Source organism: Crocodylus siamensis, chromosome 2 (genome assembly GCF_052110815.1).
Source record: "Crocodylus siamensis isolate JL-2025a chromosome 2, ASM5211081v1, whole genome shotgun sequence".
NCBI classification, from domain to species: Eukaryota; Metazoa; Chordata; order Crocodylia; family Crocodylidae; genus Crocodylus; species Crocodylus siamensis.
This window is the reverse complement of record NC_143396.1, coordinates 39,006,793-39,026,566: the sequence shown is the minus strand read 5'-3', so window position 1 is coordinate 39,026,566 and position 19,774 is coordinate 39,006,793. Positions and strand designations below refer to the sequence as shown.

General features: G+C 42.1%; 1 protein-coding gene across 2 annotated transcripts in view; it reads right to left on the bottom strand.

The window, feature by feature from the left end:
* STIM2 (stromal interaction molecule 2) overlaps positions 1-19,774 on the bottom strand; it is a 149,451-nt gene that overhangs the window by 15,309 nt on the left and 114,368 nt on the right. For both annotated transcript variants that reach the window (XM_090035731.1, XM_090035730.1), the window contains exons 3-5: positions 13,648-13,762; positions 3,391-3,502; positions 2,847-2,962 (exon numbers count right to left, since the gene is read on the bottom strand). In XM_090035731.1, the coding sequence (XP_089891857.1) occupies positions 2,847-2,962; positions 3,391-3,502; positions 13,648-13,762 (343 nt within the window). The remainder of the gene's footprint in view (positions 1-2,846; positions 2,963-3,390; positions 3,503-13,647; positions 13,763-19,774) is intronic.

Sequence of the window (19,774 nt, the reverse complement as noted above, 5' to 3'; positions counted from 1 at the left end):
TTAATAGCAGTGATATTGTGCAGGAAGGACAATGTAGCTGAACACCTGAGCATCAATACACTACACACTCAAAAGATGCCAAAGTCTCTCAATAATCAAGCAAGCAGATATTACTCCAATATGCACATTCATTATCTAACACAAATTGGTTCTGGACAGTATCTGGTAGGCTGGCAGTCCTGATGCATTCTAGCCTTCCTAACTACAAAAAGCACAGGGGTAAGTCGCATTACTCCATCCACTGACATTTTGTATCAAGACATAATATATATGAAAAGTGTGGTCTCTTAATAAAACAGGACTAAGACATACAATGGTGAGGCTCATGCTAGAAAGGGCAATTTTGTAACAGCAAGGTAGGGGTTTTTTGATAATTTTTGTTACGCAGGCTTGATGACTAGAAAATGATATTTAGAGATTTGCTTTTAGGAACTGGCTTGTAGGTAAACTAGATACGCATTAGAACAATGGTCCAGGGGCACAGCAAGGGTTAACAGGTTTCTAAAAGTCTGTTTGTGACAAAGTTTCCTTCAAAGCCCACTGTGTCATTAGCAAGCAGGCATACACATCCTGGGAAATTAAAAACATCCAAACAGTGTTCCATAACATAAGATAGGTTTGCTGCACGGGCATCAGGTCACAGTGACCAGCTGCAGAGCCCTTGGGATTTCTGGTTTTGGTAGACAGATGAAATTAAGATGTGTGCATGTGATGAGTTTAGGAAACAAAGCATTACGCTGACAGGACAGAATGTGGACAATGTGATGACCATGGGGAAACCAATCAATGGTACCCGGAGATGAAGAGTCATCAGCCGGAGGAAAAAGAATACAAAAGGAGGGATTTCAGAGCAGCAAAGGGTCCTTGAGGGGTGAACCTGAGGCCACCATGGACAGAGGGTGCTTCACCAACCCATCTTGCCCACCTCATTGGAGTGGGAGGGAGGCCTTGGTCCTTGACCTCCAGGTTCCTGACATCTGACACTCAAGAAAGAACCACAGGGTGAAACTCACATACTGGCGAAACACATCCTCCCTCTGTGACAACCCTAGGACTGGTAGATACAGAATTGGCGGGGGGGAAGGGCAGCATATTTTGTTTGCCTCGCCTGTATTATTCATATCCGCTATCACTGTGTATCAATAAAATTTGCCTATTATTGAAAGGAGAAGTTGTGGTCAGTCTGAGGGTTTGAGTCTACCCAGAACAAGGTGTCTGGGTCAGCACCAACAAGCTGATCCCTCTGATATCATTCCAATGAACAGGTATATACGAGTCCTTTAGCCCTAGGTTTCTAACATGTCCATCTAACAGCTGTATCAGATATTTCAGAACATGACAAGAAATACTTCAGCACTAACAAGATTTTTGGATGGCATCAGAACAAGTTATAAATTATAGAAGCCCCAGACAGAGCCAAATTTCAGGTTTCAGGTAACAGCTCCTCAATCTGACACTTAGAGAAGGCCAATAAAAAGCGTGCACTTGGGTATTAAAGACAAAAATAAAACTATTGTTCCCCCTCCCCCCATCATAAAATGTTTTTGAAAGTGAGTACTAAATCAACAGAGAAACCCTTTGTTATAAAGTCCATTGTAATTAATATTCAAACATTTCTTGCTTAGCACTTCCCATGATTTACCAAAGTTTGTAAAGCAAAAATTTGTATTAAACGAAATGATTCTAACTTCTATTAAAGTACCCATTTAGCATCTCAGCCTTCAGTTTTTCATTCACTATCTTTTCAAAACTATTTGTTTGTTACATTAGTGTTCAAGATGTTGGTCTTGACCAAGGAAATTAAGGTAAAGATCAGCTAAAAATGAGCTAGGTCTGATGGTTTTCCTGGCGCAAATTCAGCAAACAGTTATAGCTCAGTTTTAACTCTAGTAGTTAAACTAAGCTAGTTTTTACTCTAACCGCATCTCAGTAATGAGGTCAGTTTAGTTAAATTTTTTCTAGTACACGTTATCCAAGGCCTCATACAGACATTCAGTTTTTCCTGGGAGAGTCGTTTCTCTTGCAGGTGAAACCACAAGTATACAGATGTTTAGGCTTCTCTCAGGGCAAAAGTGGCCAAAAGAAGAAAAGTAACCTGGGAACAACAAGGGTTACATCATTCCCAGGAGCATTTCTCCTGGGAGAGTGAATGCCTGAATATGCCATGGCTTCTCTTAGAAGAGAACACAGTCCTTCAGCTTCTACCTCCCACCTCCCCCAGGAGACAGTGTGTTACTCTCTGGACTCTGCTGCTCCAGAACACACCCCACCCCGCTTTGCCGTTCCCACATCGTGCTGTAGGTAAATGCAAGCTGACCATAGGCAGTCTGGGTAGGTCAATCATGACTGCCCTATAAACTGCTGCAATCTTTCACCAAGCAGATTAAGGAAGCCTACTGATCACATTATGTGTGAACAGTCTGCCTCCATCCCTGGCTGCACAGTGTTAGCACTGCAAGTTCTCAACTCTTCAGGGCTTCAGCCTTTGAATGTCTGCACACAAATCTCTGGGTAAGTTTTTCTACCCAGAGAGCAACCTTGGGAAAGTTCTCCCAGGTTACTGGAATATGTGTATGCAGCCTAAGAACAGCTTCAAGTCACCCAGGAAGATGTAGAACACTATCATTAGACCAGACTAACAAACCCCTGTAAAATTTGTACTGCAAACACCCAGATCAAAAATAGGATTCTGATATTGTAATTCTACAAACCAATTTCCCAGGTCTCACAATGCACTAACATATTCACAGTAGAGAGAGCTGTACAGTATACAACCTCAGTTGAAAGCAAGACAAATATCTTCACTGAGATCTTAGTCACAAGATAAAACCCCTAGATATACTAACGTGTGAGAGGTCCAAATAAAACAACGTCCAAGGCTTTTAGCTGAAGTTTCTGCCTGTGGCTCCGATCAGTTATTTTCAGATGAGAGATCATAAAAGCAGGTTCATTTACTGCTATCCTGTTGACAATAAATCAAATGTTACATACCAGGTTTTTACATGAGCTACAAAGAACTATGCTGTGAAAACACAATACTAGAGCATATTGATCTTTTTGTCAGTTTTACTGATTATATCTCCTGGTTTAACTGTAAATAATTTGTTAAATTATCATCAGGAAGTTATTTTTACATGAGTTAAATGAAATGTAGACATGGGACTGTTGGCTGGAAACAGATGACATTCAAGCATATTATGGCAGCAATAAATAGATCTTCTGGTTCCAGAATTCCATGTGTGCCTCAATTTTATTTGGGCAAGGATAAAAGAGTAGATTGAAATACTTGTCCTCTAGCAGAAAAAAGTAGTTAGAGGGAGCAGTTCGTTAGAAAACACGAATAGCACGTATTATAAAGTAATTCAGAAGGGGAAGAAAAAAAAAAATCACCTGGGAAGTGTTGTTCCTTTGACATTACTGTCTCTGAAATTTTTCTCATACTGAGGAAGTTCAACAAAGTCTATCAACCACTGAAGTGTCTCCTCCTGAGTCCAGTTGTGAACTGTGAGATAAAAGATTGCCTTTGTCAAATGATACTGAGTTTCAAAAATGATCAGGGCTACAATTGAAAGTAGAATAAAGATGGCAAGATGGGCAAGTTATATAGTCAGCAAAGGAATGGAATCACAGAGTAGTACTCACATCTACTAACAATGTGTTCCTGGCAATTTGCCTTTTTTCATTATATGCTCTTTAGAGACAAAGCTGAAGCAAATTACAAGTAAACACATACTTAACCAACAGAAACATTTCTTTATTAAAAATTCCATAGCATAATTTAGAATTTCCCATCTTGAGACCTGCAGCAAAAATTCTCAAAGTCAATCTCTTTGCCCTTTGTATCTTACAAAGCTGAATGTATACCAGCAGGTGCTGATTCCATTTAAGGTAATTTGCAGAGATCTTAGTGCACAGGCCATGGAGAGGACTCCTTTTTCACTGGAATCTTCATACAAACGCATACCATTTGAACATGTTGGGGGAGTGGGGCAACAAGGAAGAGAAAGAGAGAGAGAGAGAAAAAAGGAGAGAAGAAATGGAAAATGGAAAAAATATGGGGTTAGGAATGCCAAGGGCATAAAAAAAAAATAAATCCCTTTAAAAATGCCTGGAGCATCTTGTAGTGATGTATAAAGCCTGCAATACCATCCTACCCCCCAGTAATTTAGTTCAGAGCTGTTCAACTCATGGCCTACCAGATGCCTATTTGGAATCAGCCCAGGCACCACTCCTCCCACCATTCTTGCTGCTGCTGTTGCTGGAGCCTGCAGGCTTCTCCCATTCTCCTCCAGCTCCTGCTTCTGGCCCATGGGCAATGAAACCCATTGGGCCAAGGGAGTCCACAGGTCAGGGAGGGGGACCTAGGGCCTGCCTATGGTCGGGAAAACGGTTTGTGCTAGGCATGTGGCCGCAAACACTCCAAAATTGGACAGCTAAGTTTTGAATGAATATAGACAAAAACTGAGAAAATCTTAACCATTACATTTCTCTATCCACCATTACTCTATTAAAGATTACAGCCAACAGTGTATGTGACCTTCTGTTACAGTGAACCATAACCTCAATATAAGCCAACAGTGTGCTCTTGTTGCAAAAAGCCAACAGCACCAGCAGCTGGGCTGTATGAACAGGAGTGTAACTTGCAAATAAAAAGAAGTGATTTTTCCATTCCATTCAGCACTACACCTGGAGTACCGTGTCCAGTTTTGGGCCCCACACTTCAAGAAGGATGTGAAGAGTTTGGAAAAAGTATAGCACAGGGCAGTAAAAATGGCCAGGAGTATGGGAGACAAGACTGAGGAAAAGCTGAAAGTACTAGGGTTATTTAGTGTAGATAAGACTGGGGGGGAGGAAGAGGGTGCAGTTGGTAATATTCATCAAACTACCTGAAAGGTTTTATAGAGAGGGTGGAGATGAACTTTTCTCTGGACTGTATGGGACAGGGCTAGGAACAATGGTCTCAAGCTGCCGGAGGGAAAGTTCAGGCTGGATATTTGGAGGAAAAGGCATTGAAAAGGCTAACTAGAGAAGTTGTGGAATTTCTATCCTTGGAAAAACTTTTACAAGCAGGTTAGAAAGACACTTTGCTGGGTTGGCTTAGTCAGGGATGATCCTGCCTTGAGCAAAAGGCTGGACAGATGATCTTATGAGGTCCCCATACTTTTGTAGGATCCTACAAAATGCAAAAACCTCTGAGTTTCAAAACAAACAAACAAAATCTGCTGCCTAGAGGAGGTTTGAAATAGTCTCAGCCAACAGCTTCAGGTATTACAGGTCTGTCAGTATAGCACAAGGCTATACACAAGCTAGCTTTCAGACTTGGAAGCAATATAGTCAAGTTGATGCTGCAAGCTGTCCCAGGTTATGAATTCAGGATCAACATAGCTATAATTGCTTCTGGTTCTGCCTTACATGTACCAATACTCCCAAAAGGCCAACCAATACTCCCAAAAGGCCATGGACAGACACTCTTGCAACTTCAAGGGCAACTGTTTTACCTAACTATAACTGCAAACTTTCAGAGAGTTTGCAAACTTTAAGATCCTCTGTCTTATAAAGAATTCAAGTACTGGCTTGAACCATCCATCACTAGCTTTGTGTTTCTCCAAGAACTGAACCTGTATAAGTGGAGGTCCAGTAGAGTGTTAAGACTCCTTTGAAAAGTTGACCTTAAGATGTCTGCTCAATAGAGAAACTTGACAGTTATCCTTCACCAAAAAAATACTCTGACAGACAGTCTTTTATTTACACTGGAGACAGCAGGATGGTTTATAGTTTAAACCACTGCTGTCCAACTTCTAAGTAGTCATGAGCCACTTGCCCCACAGGCTGCACCAGAGGAAGCCTCACAAAGCACAGGCCACACCAGGGCAAGCCTGGACCACCTGCCATGAAGCCTGACTTTCCAATACTGCTGCACCACATGCCCACAAGTGCTACCCCCTGCCACTGCATCATGCAGGCACTCCTCCTCACCACCACCCCCAACATGCATGGCTGCACTGTATGCTCAGAGGCCTGGTTTCACCCTCAGCTGCCCACATCACCCTCCAGAGCAGGGACAGGCAGTGAAGTTTGAGGAAAAAGGAGGAGCCCAGAAATTCTGGCTGCTTTTGCAGCCAGAGCAATGTGGAAGTGGAGAAGGCAGAATGGCAGCTGGGTAGGAGGTGCAACAAACCCCTCATGGCCTACCTACATGCAGCTTGTGGGTCAGTAGTTGGACAGCCCTGGCTTAAACTATAAAGCTTAGTATGACTAATGTAAGAGATGAAGTTGCATCTGAGATTCTTAAGAGAATTATTGAACACCAAATAAGTAATGAGTATGAAAAATCAAATTTAAAAGACTTCCAGTTTCGCAGGCACTCTTAAACTGTTTCCAACACCACTGCAGCTTTACAAATAAATAGTAATCAAGCTGCACCTCCTCAAGACTTTATCCTTTCCTGCAATTGCTTTTTCCTTGTTTTTAGCTTGCAAATCCTTCCATTTTCTGGACCTTATTTTTTCACTGTACAGAATCCTGTTTTACATAAAAACAAGACACTGAGACATTTCATAATGAATTCATTTTTTTTTTTTTCATTTTAAGGAATTGGGGCATCATACCTGTTAAAATGAGAAGTTTGTCCCCAATATATTCCAATATGTTCCAGTTCAGCCGACATGCATAAAAGCTACAGAAAATGTTTTTATTAAAAAACAAGGCATTTGGCCATAACTAGAAGTGACGGCACCAAGAGACATTAACACTCAATGAGAAAAAAAATGAGGTTTCAGGAATCTGAAGCAGTTTCCTGTAGGAATGTTTGTTAAAGGCACACACACACACATTCAGATGAGATAGGTCGTTAGGTATAATTTTATATATGCAAAGGCTGACCCCACTAGGTCCCCTGCCAGAGCAGGGCTCCTCCAACTGGGCTCCATGTGCTGCAGGAGGGCTGACTGAGGCACAAGGGTACTTCAGCGTGGTGGCTGTCCATGCCTCAGCCAGCTGATCCCTCAGCACATGGAGCCCAATCAGAGCAGCTCAGGGCTAGCAGGCTGACCCCCTGGGTCAGGCTGCCAATACACTCCAGAATTTATTCATGGATTTAATTGCACATGTAGACATGCCCAGTGAAATCCAACCATTTTCAAGTCTTCCATATTATTAGTGAGCAGACTGATAAAAGTAAGAGTCACCAATGCTCCTTTTCCTGCCCCAGCTGCTAATTCACTTCAGACTCTGTTAACCTGTTTCTTATTTGATACTTATTTGTTCCTTTGTATTATCAAGGTATTGTGAAGTTAAAATCATATGTTTCAGCAATTTCCTTACCAGGCAGGGGGCTGTGGAGGTAGGTCTGTAGCCCTGGCAGCTGGGGGCCCCTTCTAGCATGGCTGGGGGAAGAGGGGATGTGAGCGGGGGGAAGTGGCACCAGAAAGGCTGTGGGGGCTGTTGGTGCACTAGCAGAGCCAGGGCTGTGAGGAGGACTTTAATCATGTATTTTGGGTTTTTGAACAAAGATTTTGGAATTTTTTATCAGAGAAAACCAGGATCCCTGAATATCACGCACAAAAGAACCCTCCTTGATGCATTTACTTAAAATATACCTACCAAAATTTTTTAAAAAAGCAAAACGGTAAAGCCAGTACAGAATGTCCAAGTTAATCATTAAACAGCTTCTCTTGAGCAATTAATCTGGTTGGCTTTCAATCTGACTACTTTAAAATGATATTTACGCTCCAGGCTCCTATGCTCAGTTATGGAATTTGCAATGAGCAGGGATGGTTGAACTATTGAAGGCAACTCAGTACTCTCTAAAACCTTTAGCTTTTCTCACTCACATACAAGAACATTAGCAGTATATCCCTTTTTGAGCCTGTTGCAAGGCAGCTGTTCCAGGGGCTTCATTCTTAGTTTGAACTTGGAGGGGAGGGGAGGGGAAGAAGGTGGCAATTTAAAAATTATTCATCAATTAAAAGAGAGGGAAAGAGCTCCAGTGATGAGTATGATGGGCATTTCCAATTCTCAATATTTTCTTGTTCTCTATAAATGCATCAAATTTACCATTAGGTGCATGCTAACCATTAAAAAAGAAAGGTAAAGCCTTATGATTCCTGAGCAATGATGGTCAGCTCAATTGCATGCCATTTGGTCAGGCAGCAATAGCAGTCAAAGCCTGAGTGGGAACTTGTGACCTCCTCTTGATACAAACTTTCTATACTGGTCAACATTCATCACCCAGCACTAGGCTACTTCAAAGGACATTTCGTGAAGCAATTGTTTAAATCCATCCAAAAAAAAAAGCCAGCCAGCCAGCCAGCACAGAATGTACTGCTCCGTTTATTAAATACCTCTTAGCATAAGCATGATGCCAGCCATCATGTGCCTGAACTGTTCACCTTTGGAATTCCATGTAAAAGTCCTACAAGATTTATACTTAAAAAAGCACTACACCTGTTGATTACAGGCAAAAGAATATGGGGGGGGGAGAGGGGAATACAGCAAATCAATGCAAACAATCTCTGATTTTGGGTCCAGACAAATTTTACAATTGTTTGGTTTTATGCTTTCTCTATAAAATATTTTAACATACGCACGGACAAAGTTTCAAAGAAATCATTTGAAACTTGGCAAATAAAACAAGGTAACATGCAAATGCAGCCTTTTCATTTTTATGTAGGTCAGGCCTCACCACTACAGTACAGTATTTTTGGGAAAGAGTATCTAATGAATATCTACTGAATTCTAGAACAGACTATCTAAATGCTTCAGAGACAAAATGATAACATCTGTCTTTTGATTAGATAAATGGTAACTGTAGTGGGTACTGTATACTTAAAGCCCCAAGGCAGAATTTGGAAGAAGGTTTGCAACCTGTGATCTGATCATGCTGTGAGATTCTTTAACTCGACTCTTATTTCTGCACTCATACTGCGTTGCTGGTAGGCCTTTCTCAGCTCCAATCAAAATCAAAGTTACCAGTAAACAAAACCAGTACCCAGCCCCAGTCCTGAACCAAGACTGCCCTGGACTAGCCCCAAACTGGCCCCAGCGTGTGGGCCCAATCTGGCCTACGGACCATTCATTCCTTTGCCAGTCGTTCAGCCTGTGGGATCTGATAACCCTGATCTAATGGATAGACCAATGCTTAATGTGACAGCAAGGTTAACTAACATTAGTTTTAAAATTAAGTTGGTTGATAAAATTACTCAGATTTGACGGATTAAAAAACCCCCTTAAAACGGCCAACCTAAAAGTGCCAGTTCTGTGGGCCCAAATTTGAGTGCAATCACATTCAAAGTCCCTGTGTGGTGTCATAAACCTCCAACACTGTGTGAATAATCAACATATTCTACCTCTGCTGAATAAAGTAAGACTCATCACTGCTCAAACGCCAGCTAAAGAAATTCCCTGTGCCTTCATCCAGCTGCCCCAGTTCATTCAACAACTGGTGCCTTCCAGGGTGCACTTTGGACTCTGGCACCAGAGGTTGTGGTAGAGCCATCAGAACTACATGGGCGTGCACATGCTCAGACAACGCAGTGGTGGCACCTGCCATCTACTACAGAGCGCCAAGTACAGATCCAGTCCTGAAAAGGGAACAAGATGTTTTCTGTCCATCTCCAGGTGACCTTAAGAAGGGGTGGAGTAGTTGTGGGGAATGATCTTATGGGGTTTTCCTCCCTTGAAAATTAATTTTCTGTAGTCATCTGCCATAGGCATGTCTACTGTAAACCAGAAAGTGTTTTCGTTATAGCTGCTTTTCAAATCAGCTATACAATTCAAATCAGGTTACATAGCTATCCATCATGCCAGGCAACTTAAGGCAAGTTAAAGTAAAGTTGCACAAAAGAAGCTTATTAATCAGTAAAACACTGCGGGCTCTATTTACCACAGAATTAATTTTCTGTGGAATCCGTTGGGGATTTTCCAAGGATTACCCACTCTGGGATTCATGGCAACTAATTCTGCATCAGAAGAATTTTCAACTCAAGTGCTAAAAATCAGCTTTTCTAGCTGAGGAAACACCCCTTTCCTTGAAGAGCCTCTTGCTCAGCTTACAAACATGATCTCCTATAAGCCCCACTCTATAACTGAGCAAATTTTCCACAAAGCTTTTCTAACAAACCAAACCCTCCTAAAACGTCCATTATTAAAGCCCTATTAACAATGCCCCAAACCTATCTGAAATATTGTACCCAAGACAGATATTCATTGTAATACCTGTCACTGTTTTCCATGCTTCTTAAAAATGACAACCTGAAGAGAGGGCCAAACACAATGCAGTAAGATATGCAAGCGATAAGTGATATACCCAGCTCTTTCCTAAAGCCATAATATAGATGTTATTATTAATTTCAGAATTCATGGACAGTTAATGATATCACTATGGTGTTCCCCATTTCAAAATCTAGAGAAACAGTGTGATTTTTCATTTAGTCTTTTAACAGCTGGTAAACATTTGTATTTGAAAGGCAATTTCTACAAGGAATTAGACCAGGGCTTACAGAACTGAACAAAACTCTGTGCAAACAATAAAATGAGGGAAGTGGGGCAAAAAGGTTAAGCAACCTGCCTAGAACCAAACAGCAAGCAAGGAGGAGGCAGAACTCATAAGTACTCAACTCCCAATACAGTGCTCTAACTCCCAGATCATGCCAACTCTTTCTTGAATTCTATCTTTGGCCATAGCTATGATGCTAACATGCCTAACAGATGGGAAGGGAGGAAGAGGGGTATTGTTGAGAGGAAGTAATCAAATGATCATATGAAAAAGATGCAGACCAATCCTAATGACTTGTTAGGATGCCATATGCCAACATGGTTGACAATGGCAACTATAGGATGCATTAACACTGCTGCCTTCATCATTGTCTGTTTCTTTACATATCTTGGCTCACATTAATTTACTGCATGAGGCAGCAATTTTCTTAGCAGCAATACAACATGCTTTTGTGCCATTAACATCAGTGTTTCCAGTGCAATCTGATTCCTTTCTGGACAAAAGTATAAGCTGGATGGTGCTACTCGGTAGGAAGAAAGGAATGAGACCAAGACACTAGGTCAAAAGCACTTAGAACAGTTCACTTTTGAATCACAAAGTGTGCACAGAGAAGCAGACGTGACATGGTATAGTATTACCTTGTAAACACAACAGGACTTCAAGTAGAATTTGAACAGTGGCCAGAAGAAAACACCAGTATAAAAGACGTAACTGCCACTAGTATACATCCCAATACCAAGAACACAAAGGAAACTAAACTGAGTAATGAAAGCCTTAAGCAACTCTGATCTCATACATTCAATAGTTTAATATTACAAAGCATAGCTGTTTCCTCTTCCAGAGAATGAAGGGTTTACAAGACTGTATTAGTCCCATCTGGAATGGAATTCAATGTTATGTAATGCATCTGCAGCCATGCTTGGCGTGCACGCATTTCCACTGTCTGGATATTTAAAACCTGAGATTGCCAATGACCAAGAATGTGCAATGGAAACATAACATCTCTTTATGGTATGCAGTTATTCCCAGTTGCTGAAAGAACATCTGTTGTGCAAAATAAGACAGCCCATCATAAATAGTGATATGTAGCCAGCCCCCATCTTTATCCACTGACAAAGAAAACTCCAAACTTGAAGTCATGTTTACCCTTCAACAGAGAAGAGAAGAACTAAAGCAAGACAGATGAGAACTCCTTTTTACAAAAATAGAACACTACTTTAATTCACGGTTTCAAGGTCAGATTCCTCCGCAAAGTTGGCCATACAACCAGCCATGGTGGTAAAGAATGCCCACCTCCATCTGCCACTAGCTAAAAGAATTTGGTTCTGAAAGGATTAGACATCATTCAGCAACTCTGATCCACACGCTTGTGAGCTCTAGGCCTAAGTGTTTCAACTCCCTGGGGGGGAACTACATGAGATGTTTACTGAGGAGTTGCCTCATTAGCTCCTCAGTTAAAACAGCAGCATCTAGCAGAGCTATTGGGCAACAGTAAACTAATTAACTCTACCTCAGGATAGTAGCGGCAGATACAAGTACTACCCTGTGGCAGAGTACTTCACTCCACCACTATACCCACATAGACAAGGACGCTATAGCAGCAACGCTCAACCTTTCCAGTGTATGCCCTGAATAAGGCCCACAGTGTGCCACATCTGACCTGCTAACTGCCCCTGTGGGCTGCATGACATGTCCAAGGCTACAAACCAACTCTGTACATTGGGTCTTGGGCCTCAGACTAGCTCAATCCATCCCACAGGGCTATGTCATCCAGTTTGTAGAGCTCCAACTAGGTTGAAAAATGCAGCGACAGTGGAGCAGTGGCAGCATTAATTATGACAGGGCATGTGTGTATACACAGAGGCGCACACAGTTAACACTGAGTGCAATAGAAATAATTAAGGGAAAAACAAATCATTAAGATGTTACTTTTATCATAAAGTACAAATCCAAGAAAACCAGTTAAGGTTACATACCTGACTGTTTGGATATGGACACTTAAGAAAAACAACTATTTTTCTTCAGGAAGAGCATAAAGATGAGGAAAAACCTGAAGTAGCTTTTACAGTCAAATTTAAATTAAAAATCGGGAATTATGGAACACTGCAACGTCTTACAATATGTGTGTACACACGTGCATAAATACACTTCAATGCTAATAGCATAATGCTTGCATATCGTTCTTAACTGCTTATTGATCTAAAATATCTATCTTTTTACTCAAATCTTGAAAAAAAAAGAAGCCATTTCTCAGAATCACATCAGAGTAAGGCTGGGAGAGACCCCACAAGGTCATCTAGTCCAGTCCCCTATTCAAGGCAGGAGCAGCCTTAGCTAAATCACCCCAGCCTATTGTCCGCCTAACCAGATGTTGAAAATTTCTAAGAATGGAGATTCCATAACTTCTCTACGGAGCCTGTTCCAATGCTTCACCACCCTCATAACAGAAATTTCCACCAATCTCCAACCTAAAATTCCCTCTGCTGCAGCTTGAAGATGTTGCTTTCAGCCCTGTCCACTATACCCACCCAGAATAATCTTTTTTCACCCTCTCCTTAATAATCCATCAAGTATTTTGAAGATTTATCAAATACCCTCAACAGTCTCTTCTTCAGATTAAGTAACTCTAGTTCTTTAGCCCTTATTCATAAGCCTCGTCTCCCAGGCCTCTGATCTCTCAACAGAGAGAAACTTTAAAACACTAAATTAGTTCTTCACATCACAAACCAATTATATTTAAAAAAAACCAAAAAGAGAATACATTTGTCTTCCCATATTAGGAAATGGGTCACAAAAGTTTAAAAAGAGTTTAAGATGACTAATTTAAACCTCATACCAAGTTTTACAATGAAAGTCGCATACAGATGATGCAATAAAGCTAGTACAAATTGTCTGAAGCATTTACTTACATTAGAACACCCTGGTTTCATTTACATAAAACTGAGTCCAAAATGAGGGTCATAACTAGCTGAATTTAACAAAAAGTTTACAGGTTAACCGGTAAACAAAAGGTACAATGAAGTACCACTAGTCATTTGATGCCAATATTTGCACTACTTTTTTCAAGATCAACTTCACTTGTTTTGTTTTGTTTTGTTTTTATGGTTAGGCCACCTGAAAACCATGGCATGGATCTTGAAAACTTTACTTACCTTCAGAGGTTTTCCAGCGTTTCCACAGATCCTCAACCGTGATATGTTTGTCTTCTCTATGCAGATGACTATGTTTATTAGTTGCATCCTTATATTTCATATCTTCCCTGATAAACTGAGAAGAAAGCACAAATATTAGGTTTTGACATTAATGAGGAAACGGCATCAATTTCCTAACAGGGAAATCTGGAAGTGAATCATCTGACAGAATAGCTTTATTGCTTCTGGTCTGTGAAAAGGCACACTTTGGGCAAGCCCCTGAAGCAGTCAACCTAAAAGACAGAATTCACCATTCTTACAAAATGTACATTGCCAAATCATCGTGAAGAAACAAAATCACATTTGTGAGACTGGCTGGTAAACTAAAGATATAACTGGAGGATCATCTGTCTTGGATCTTGTCCTGACCAACAGGGAAGAATTGGTAGAGGCTGTGAAGGGGATGGGAAACATGGGAGGAATTAATGATAGAATTTATAATCGTGTGCCAGAGAAAGCATGAGGTCAGCAGAACTAATTGTGCAGACAGAAGCAACAATTTCCACCTGATATGGCCACAGAAAGCAGTTTACAGCTGTGACCAAACATAAGTGCACAGCAGCAGACAGCTTCAAAAAATGGCCAACTGGTTAAAAATCTGACTCCTCATTGCATGATGTATCAGATAAAGATGTTTCAAAATGTAGTGTCTTCTGTAACTTGTGTCAGGGCTGCCTCCCAGTCTGTCGCTGTTTTCAGGATGAGAGGGGGGAAAGGGAGTGGAGTGAGTTCAGTCTGGGGTTTTTTTAGTCCCCCCTAGAGGGTGGGGCCAGTGTATTGGAGTGCCCCTCCCCCCTGCCTCGAGGTGGGGGGGGGCAATTCAGCCACCCCACCCTTCAGCACTAGCTGGAGACCCTTCCACTGGCTTTCCCCCTCCCATTCTGAAAAGAACGAGCACTGGCAGACAGCCTGGCCATTGCTATGGGAACCTGACTGCAGGCTGCTGCCAGAAGTTAGATTCGTCTCCCCCCTGGAACCAACAGTGAACTTCTGCCTGGTCCAGGGTAACATTGCAACTCAGAACGCTTTGCACAAATCATTCTGAGTTACAGCTGGAAGCTGCCCTTCTTCCTGCACCCTAAGATACTAAATTTCAAAAATACCAAGTTCAACCTACTCAAGGAGATGATTGGCATGGTGCCATGGGATGAGAAACTGAAGGATAAAGGCACCCAGGAGAGCTGGAAGCTTCTAAAGGGCATGGTATTGGAAAACCAACAAGAAACTGTTCTGACATGATGGAAGCAATAGAATGGTAACAGATCAATGTGGCTTCAAAAGGAGCTTCCAGAATGCCTCCAATGCAAAAGGAAAGCAAGAAGGCAATGAAAGATGGGTGGGTGACTAAGGAAGCATGCCAGAAAACAGCAAGAACCTACAGGGACAAAAAGCAGGAAGGCAGAAGTAAAAAGTGCACTGCACCTGCTTGGCCAGGGACATTAATGACAATTAAAAAAGCTTCTGTAATCATGCTGCCCAGAAAAGAAAGACTAAGGAAGCTGCAGGTCCACTGTTAACTAGCCAGAATGTGCTGTTAAGAGAAGATGCACAGAAGCAAAGAAGGTAGAGCTACTCAACAGCTACTTTGCCTCAGTCTTCACAAAAAAGTTAAGCTGTAACCAGACACCCAATAAGGTATATTTGGATAATGAAGGGGACAAGATGAGGGATGAGAGAACAAGGGAAACAGGGAGCTTTTGATGTGTTTGAATTAATTTAAAAATCAGCAGGGTCTCATAGCTTCATTCCAGGTACTGACGAAACTGGCATGGGAGGAGATCTCTGAGTCCTTGGCAATGATCTTCATGAAGTCATGGGAGATTGGCAAGGTACAAGAGGAATGGAAAAGGGCCAATCTAGTGCCCCTACTTGAAAAGGAAAAAAGGAGGACCCAGGGAACTACAAAAAGGTTAGCCTCATACCTCAATACTCAGGGTGTTACTGGATCACATAATAGGGAAGTCCATTTGCAAGCAACTGGAGGAAAGGTTCATCCAAGCAGCCAGCATGGATTTGCTAAGAACAAATTGTGTCAAACAAACTTGATCGCCTTCTGACAAGAAAACTAGCTGGGTGGATGAAGGATTCAGTCTATCTGGACTGAAGCAAGGCTTTTGACAAGGCCCCACGTGACTGTCTCACATAAATTGGAGATGGGTGAGCTAGACAAACCTACTACAAGGGGGATAGACAACTAGCTTAGTAACTGCTAGCAAAGGGTAATTATAAATGGATCCATGTCTGAACAGCAGAAGGCTGAGTGGAGTCACACAGGGGTCTGTTCTGGGCCCAGTGCTGCTCAATGTATTTAATAATCTGGATGCTGGACAGAGCCCTTCTTCAGAACATATGCCACAAAATGAAAATGGGAAGGATTGTGAATATTCATAGATTCATAGACATTAGGGCTGGAAGGGACCTTGGCAAGATCATCGAGTCCAGCCTCCTGCCCAAAGGGCAGGAAGTCAGCAGGGGTCATAGGATCCCAGCAAGATAGACATCCAAATGTCTCTTGAAGGCATTCAAAGTAGGTGCTTGAACCACCTCTGGTGGCAGTCTATCAGAAGGATCCTGATAGATTGGAAAGCTGGGTTGGAACTTACAGGATGAAGTTCAATACTGGTAAATAGAAGGTATTATACTTCAGAAAGAATCATCAAAAAGATAAATACAAAATGGGTGGAACCTGGCTGGGTGGCACCACTACAGAGAAGGATCTGGGAGTCTTAGTGGATCACAGATTCAGTACGTGTCTGCAGCGTGATATAGCTGCTTAAAAGGCAAATGCAGTTTTGGACTGCATCAACAGAAGCATTAGCTGCAAGACATGAAAGGCAATAGTGCCTCTACTCAACACTGGTTAGGCTTCATCTAGAGCTTCTGGTACCTAAACTTTTGGTTATTGTGTACCCCCTTCTAGATTTACCAGCTGTCCGTGTACCTCTACCAGCATACATTTTATATTTTAAACCCCTAAAATGCCAATTTTTATAATGAAAATTAAATCCACAATTACACAATTTCTCCCTCATACCCCCCAGAGATGTCTTGTGTACCTCTGGGGTACAAGTACCAGTTTGGAAACCCCTGATCTACAGTACTATGTGCAGTTTTAGGCTCCACATTATAAGAAGGACATGGAGAAGTCAGATAGGGTCTAGAGGTAGGCAACAAAAATGATAATGGGCTTGGAAGGCAAGTCATGCAAGGACAGGATGAAGGAATTAGGCATGTTAACCTTGTGTAAAAGGCGCTTGAGGGGACATGATAGCAGTCTTCTAGTATCTGTACGACTGGCAGAAAGAAGAGGGACAAACAACACATTTTGTCTTAGTGTAGAGAACAGGAGGCAAATTAATGGCTTAAGCCTGCAGCAAAGTAGGTTAAGAATGGATATTCAGAAAACTCATTCATGGTTAATGCACACTGCCTAGGGAAACTGTGGAATCTCCATCATTGGAGGTACTCATGACATCATTGGAGGTACTCATGGACAAGCAATGGCTGGGGATGATCTACGTGCATCTAAGCTTATGTTCTACTACAGAGATTTCTCATGCTTCTGGATTTTGCTGGTTGCCACATGGAACCGGGAAGGAATTTTTTTCTCTTGCTGCTGCATGTATAAGGTATGTGTGGGCAAAGTGGGGTGTAAGGTGTGGGAGGGGGGGAAGTGGGGAGGGGATCTTCCCCAGAGGCATCAGGGGTTGGTTGGCTATAGCCAAGGCTGGGGATTTTGACTAGGGTGTGCCAGTGCTACTGCTAGGACTTAAAGCTAGAGGTTCCTTGCTAGAGGGTCTTGCTCCTCCACTGAGGGTCAGACTAATCACCATATTTGAGGTCAGGAAGCTATGTTATCCCATGGTCAGATTGATACCGACTGGGGGCAGGGGAGTTGCCTTCCTCTGTAGCGTGGGGCATGGCCTTCTTCCTTGGATGTCTCAAGAACGTTTTAACAATCTTCACAACAGCAGGATGTTGGTTGCTGTTGTTTCCTGCTCTGGCAGGTTAGGATGTTATGCCTTGTGGTAGTGGCAGGGTTGACTATGTAGTTTTATTAAGAGGTTACATACTGAATTTAGATAAGATACGTTTGGATAGGGATTACCCTGCCTCTGGTGGGGAGCTGGACTAGATGATCTCTGGAGGTCCCTTCCAACCCTCCTTTTTCTATGATTCTATGGAAAGTATAAGCATATAGATAAGAAACTACTCAAGAACATGCCAAACAAGGTGTACAACATGCTTCTACACTCAATGTATATTTATGCCACTTCCCTTTCCTGAGGGCAAACCCACATGACGGATTGAAAGTAGAGGGAAAAATAAGGTACTACATGCTTTATAGATCAGCAATTAGTTACTCTTCTTGAATCCTGATATACCTTTTAAAGAAAGTTGCTAAAGAGGTAGAAGAAAGGTGATGCGAGCTAATTATTGCTAAAGATGTCTGACTATGCAACAAAAGGTCACTCTGTTTCATTAAGTCTAGCTGTTGCTTAATGTAGTATTCATGTCAGCCCTGGTATTTACACACTTTCTTATGTAGTGATGCTTGATCAACATTGTTACGTGTCAAGCCCAGAAATACCAGTGAATGTATCCAACCTGCAGTAGTGTATCTGAAGCCTATTGCAAAATATAAAACTTTACATTTCAGAATGCAACTAACGTAAGCAGGAGCCTGCATGTACTTTGCCCATTTGTTCCACATTTCGTTTCAATCACAATATTTCAAGGTCCTTCAAAAATATATGTCAAGTACTTTAAAAGACATAGAAATGAGAGGAAAAAAAATAAAGGTAGATAATGGTATCAAAATTTAGTAAAAATCTCTGGGGGGGTCTAACACACTGTGTTCTTCAGAATGAAGGTGGACCATAGCCACTAAACATCTCAAGTTGCAGGACAAAGGACTAAGTTGGGAAGGGACTTCCTGTGGAACTGAAGTCAACTGATGCATCTCACTGGAGACAGAAGCAAGCATTGATGCTCACCTTACTACAGGACAACTATGACACTAGAACAATCAAGACCCTCATAGCTCTTCTGCATTTGTTTCAAATTGAATCAGAGCCACCATCTTTGGTTCACTATTGGCCTATAGTGGTTCACTACTTGCCCACCTAACCCCTTTGGTTGTACAATCCATTTTGTTTGCAAGACACCATTTCCTGAAAGAACCCCTTCCACTCCTATTAGAGTTCCACTCTGCCTATGCCACGGGTAGCAACCTTTTCAAGACACAGCTAGAACAACTCCAGTCTGGCACAGCATGCATGACTTTGGTGGCATGTCAGCAGCAAGGGGGGAAGTTCACCTGCACCCATGCTGGGGCAGGCAGTTGGGAGCTGCAGCAGCACCACTTCTCTCATGCCCCTGCTAAGATAGCCTCCACCTGGAGGGAAGCTGAACCTATGTTGCTACCACTACTTCTCCCCGGTTGAGGAGTGGATGTAGTCCACCTTGCTGTCGCATCTTAACGTGAAAGGTGTGGCTTGTTGAAGATGTCTAAGCCAAAATCGGAAAGTGCTGATGACACAGAGTTAAAAGGAACAAGTACAAACATGCAGGTGGAAAGCCCCTAAGACAAGTGCACATGTTCAAACACGTGCCACACACATGGCCAGTGTGATGGAGTAAGGTATTCAAATTGGCAGAGCACACATGCCCAGTCATGCACTAAGCAGATAGGCATTACGTAACGAGACTAGAACATTCCACAAAAGGGATCATATGGTTGGTTATTTGAAAAGTATTTAAGTCAACACAGTTTCCGCCCAAGGCAGAAACCAGCTCAGAGATACCTTGGGCTACCTCACAAGCTGGCTGTCTTTCTACCACCGTTGTCTCCCGGCGTACTCCACACCTGCATGCCAGTCAAAACCAGTCGATTCGCTTTCATCAGCTGTCGTTTTCAAATTAGAGTTTGATCGTACTAAGCAACTAAAAGTTTACAACTGCTGTAACTGTGAAACCTACGCTCTCTACAAGCTTAAGTAACAAAACAGCTTTGCAACCATTACGCATCAGCACCGTCTCTGCCCCGTTAGCCCCTGCCTGTTCATCCAAGCTCATCATCCAGCAC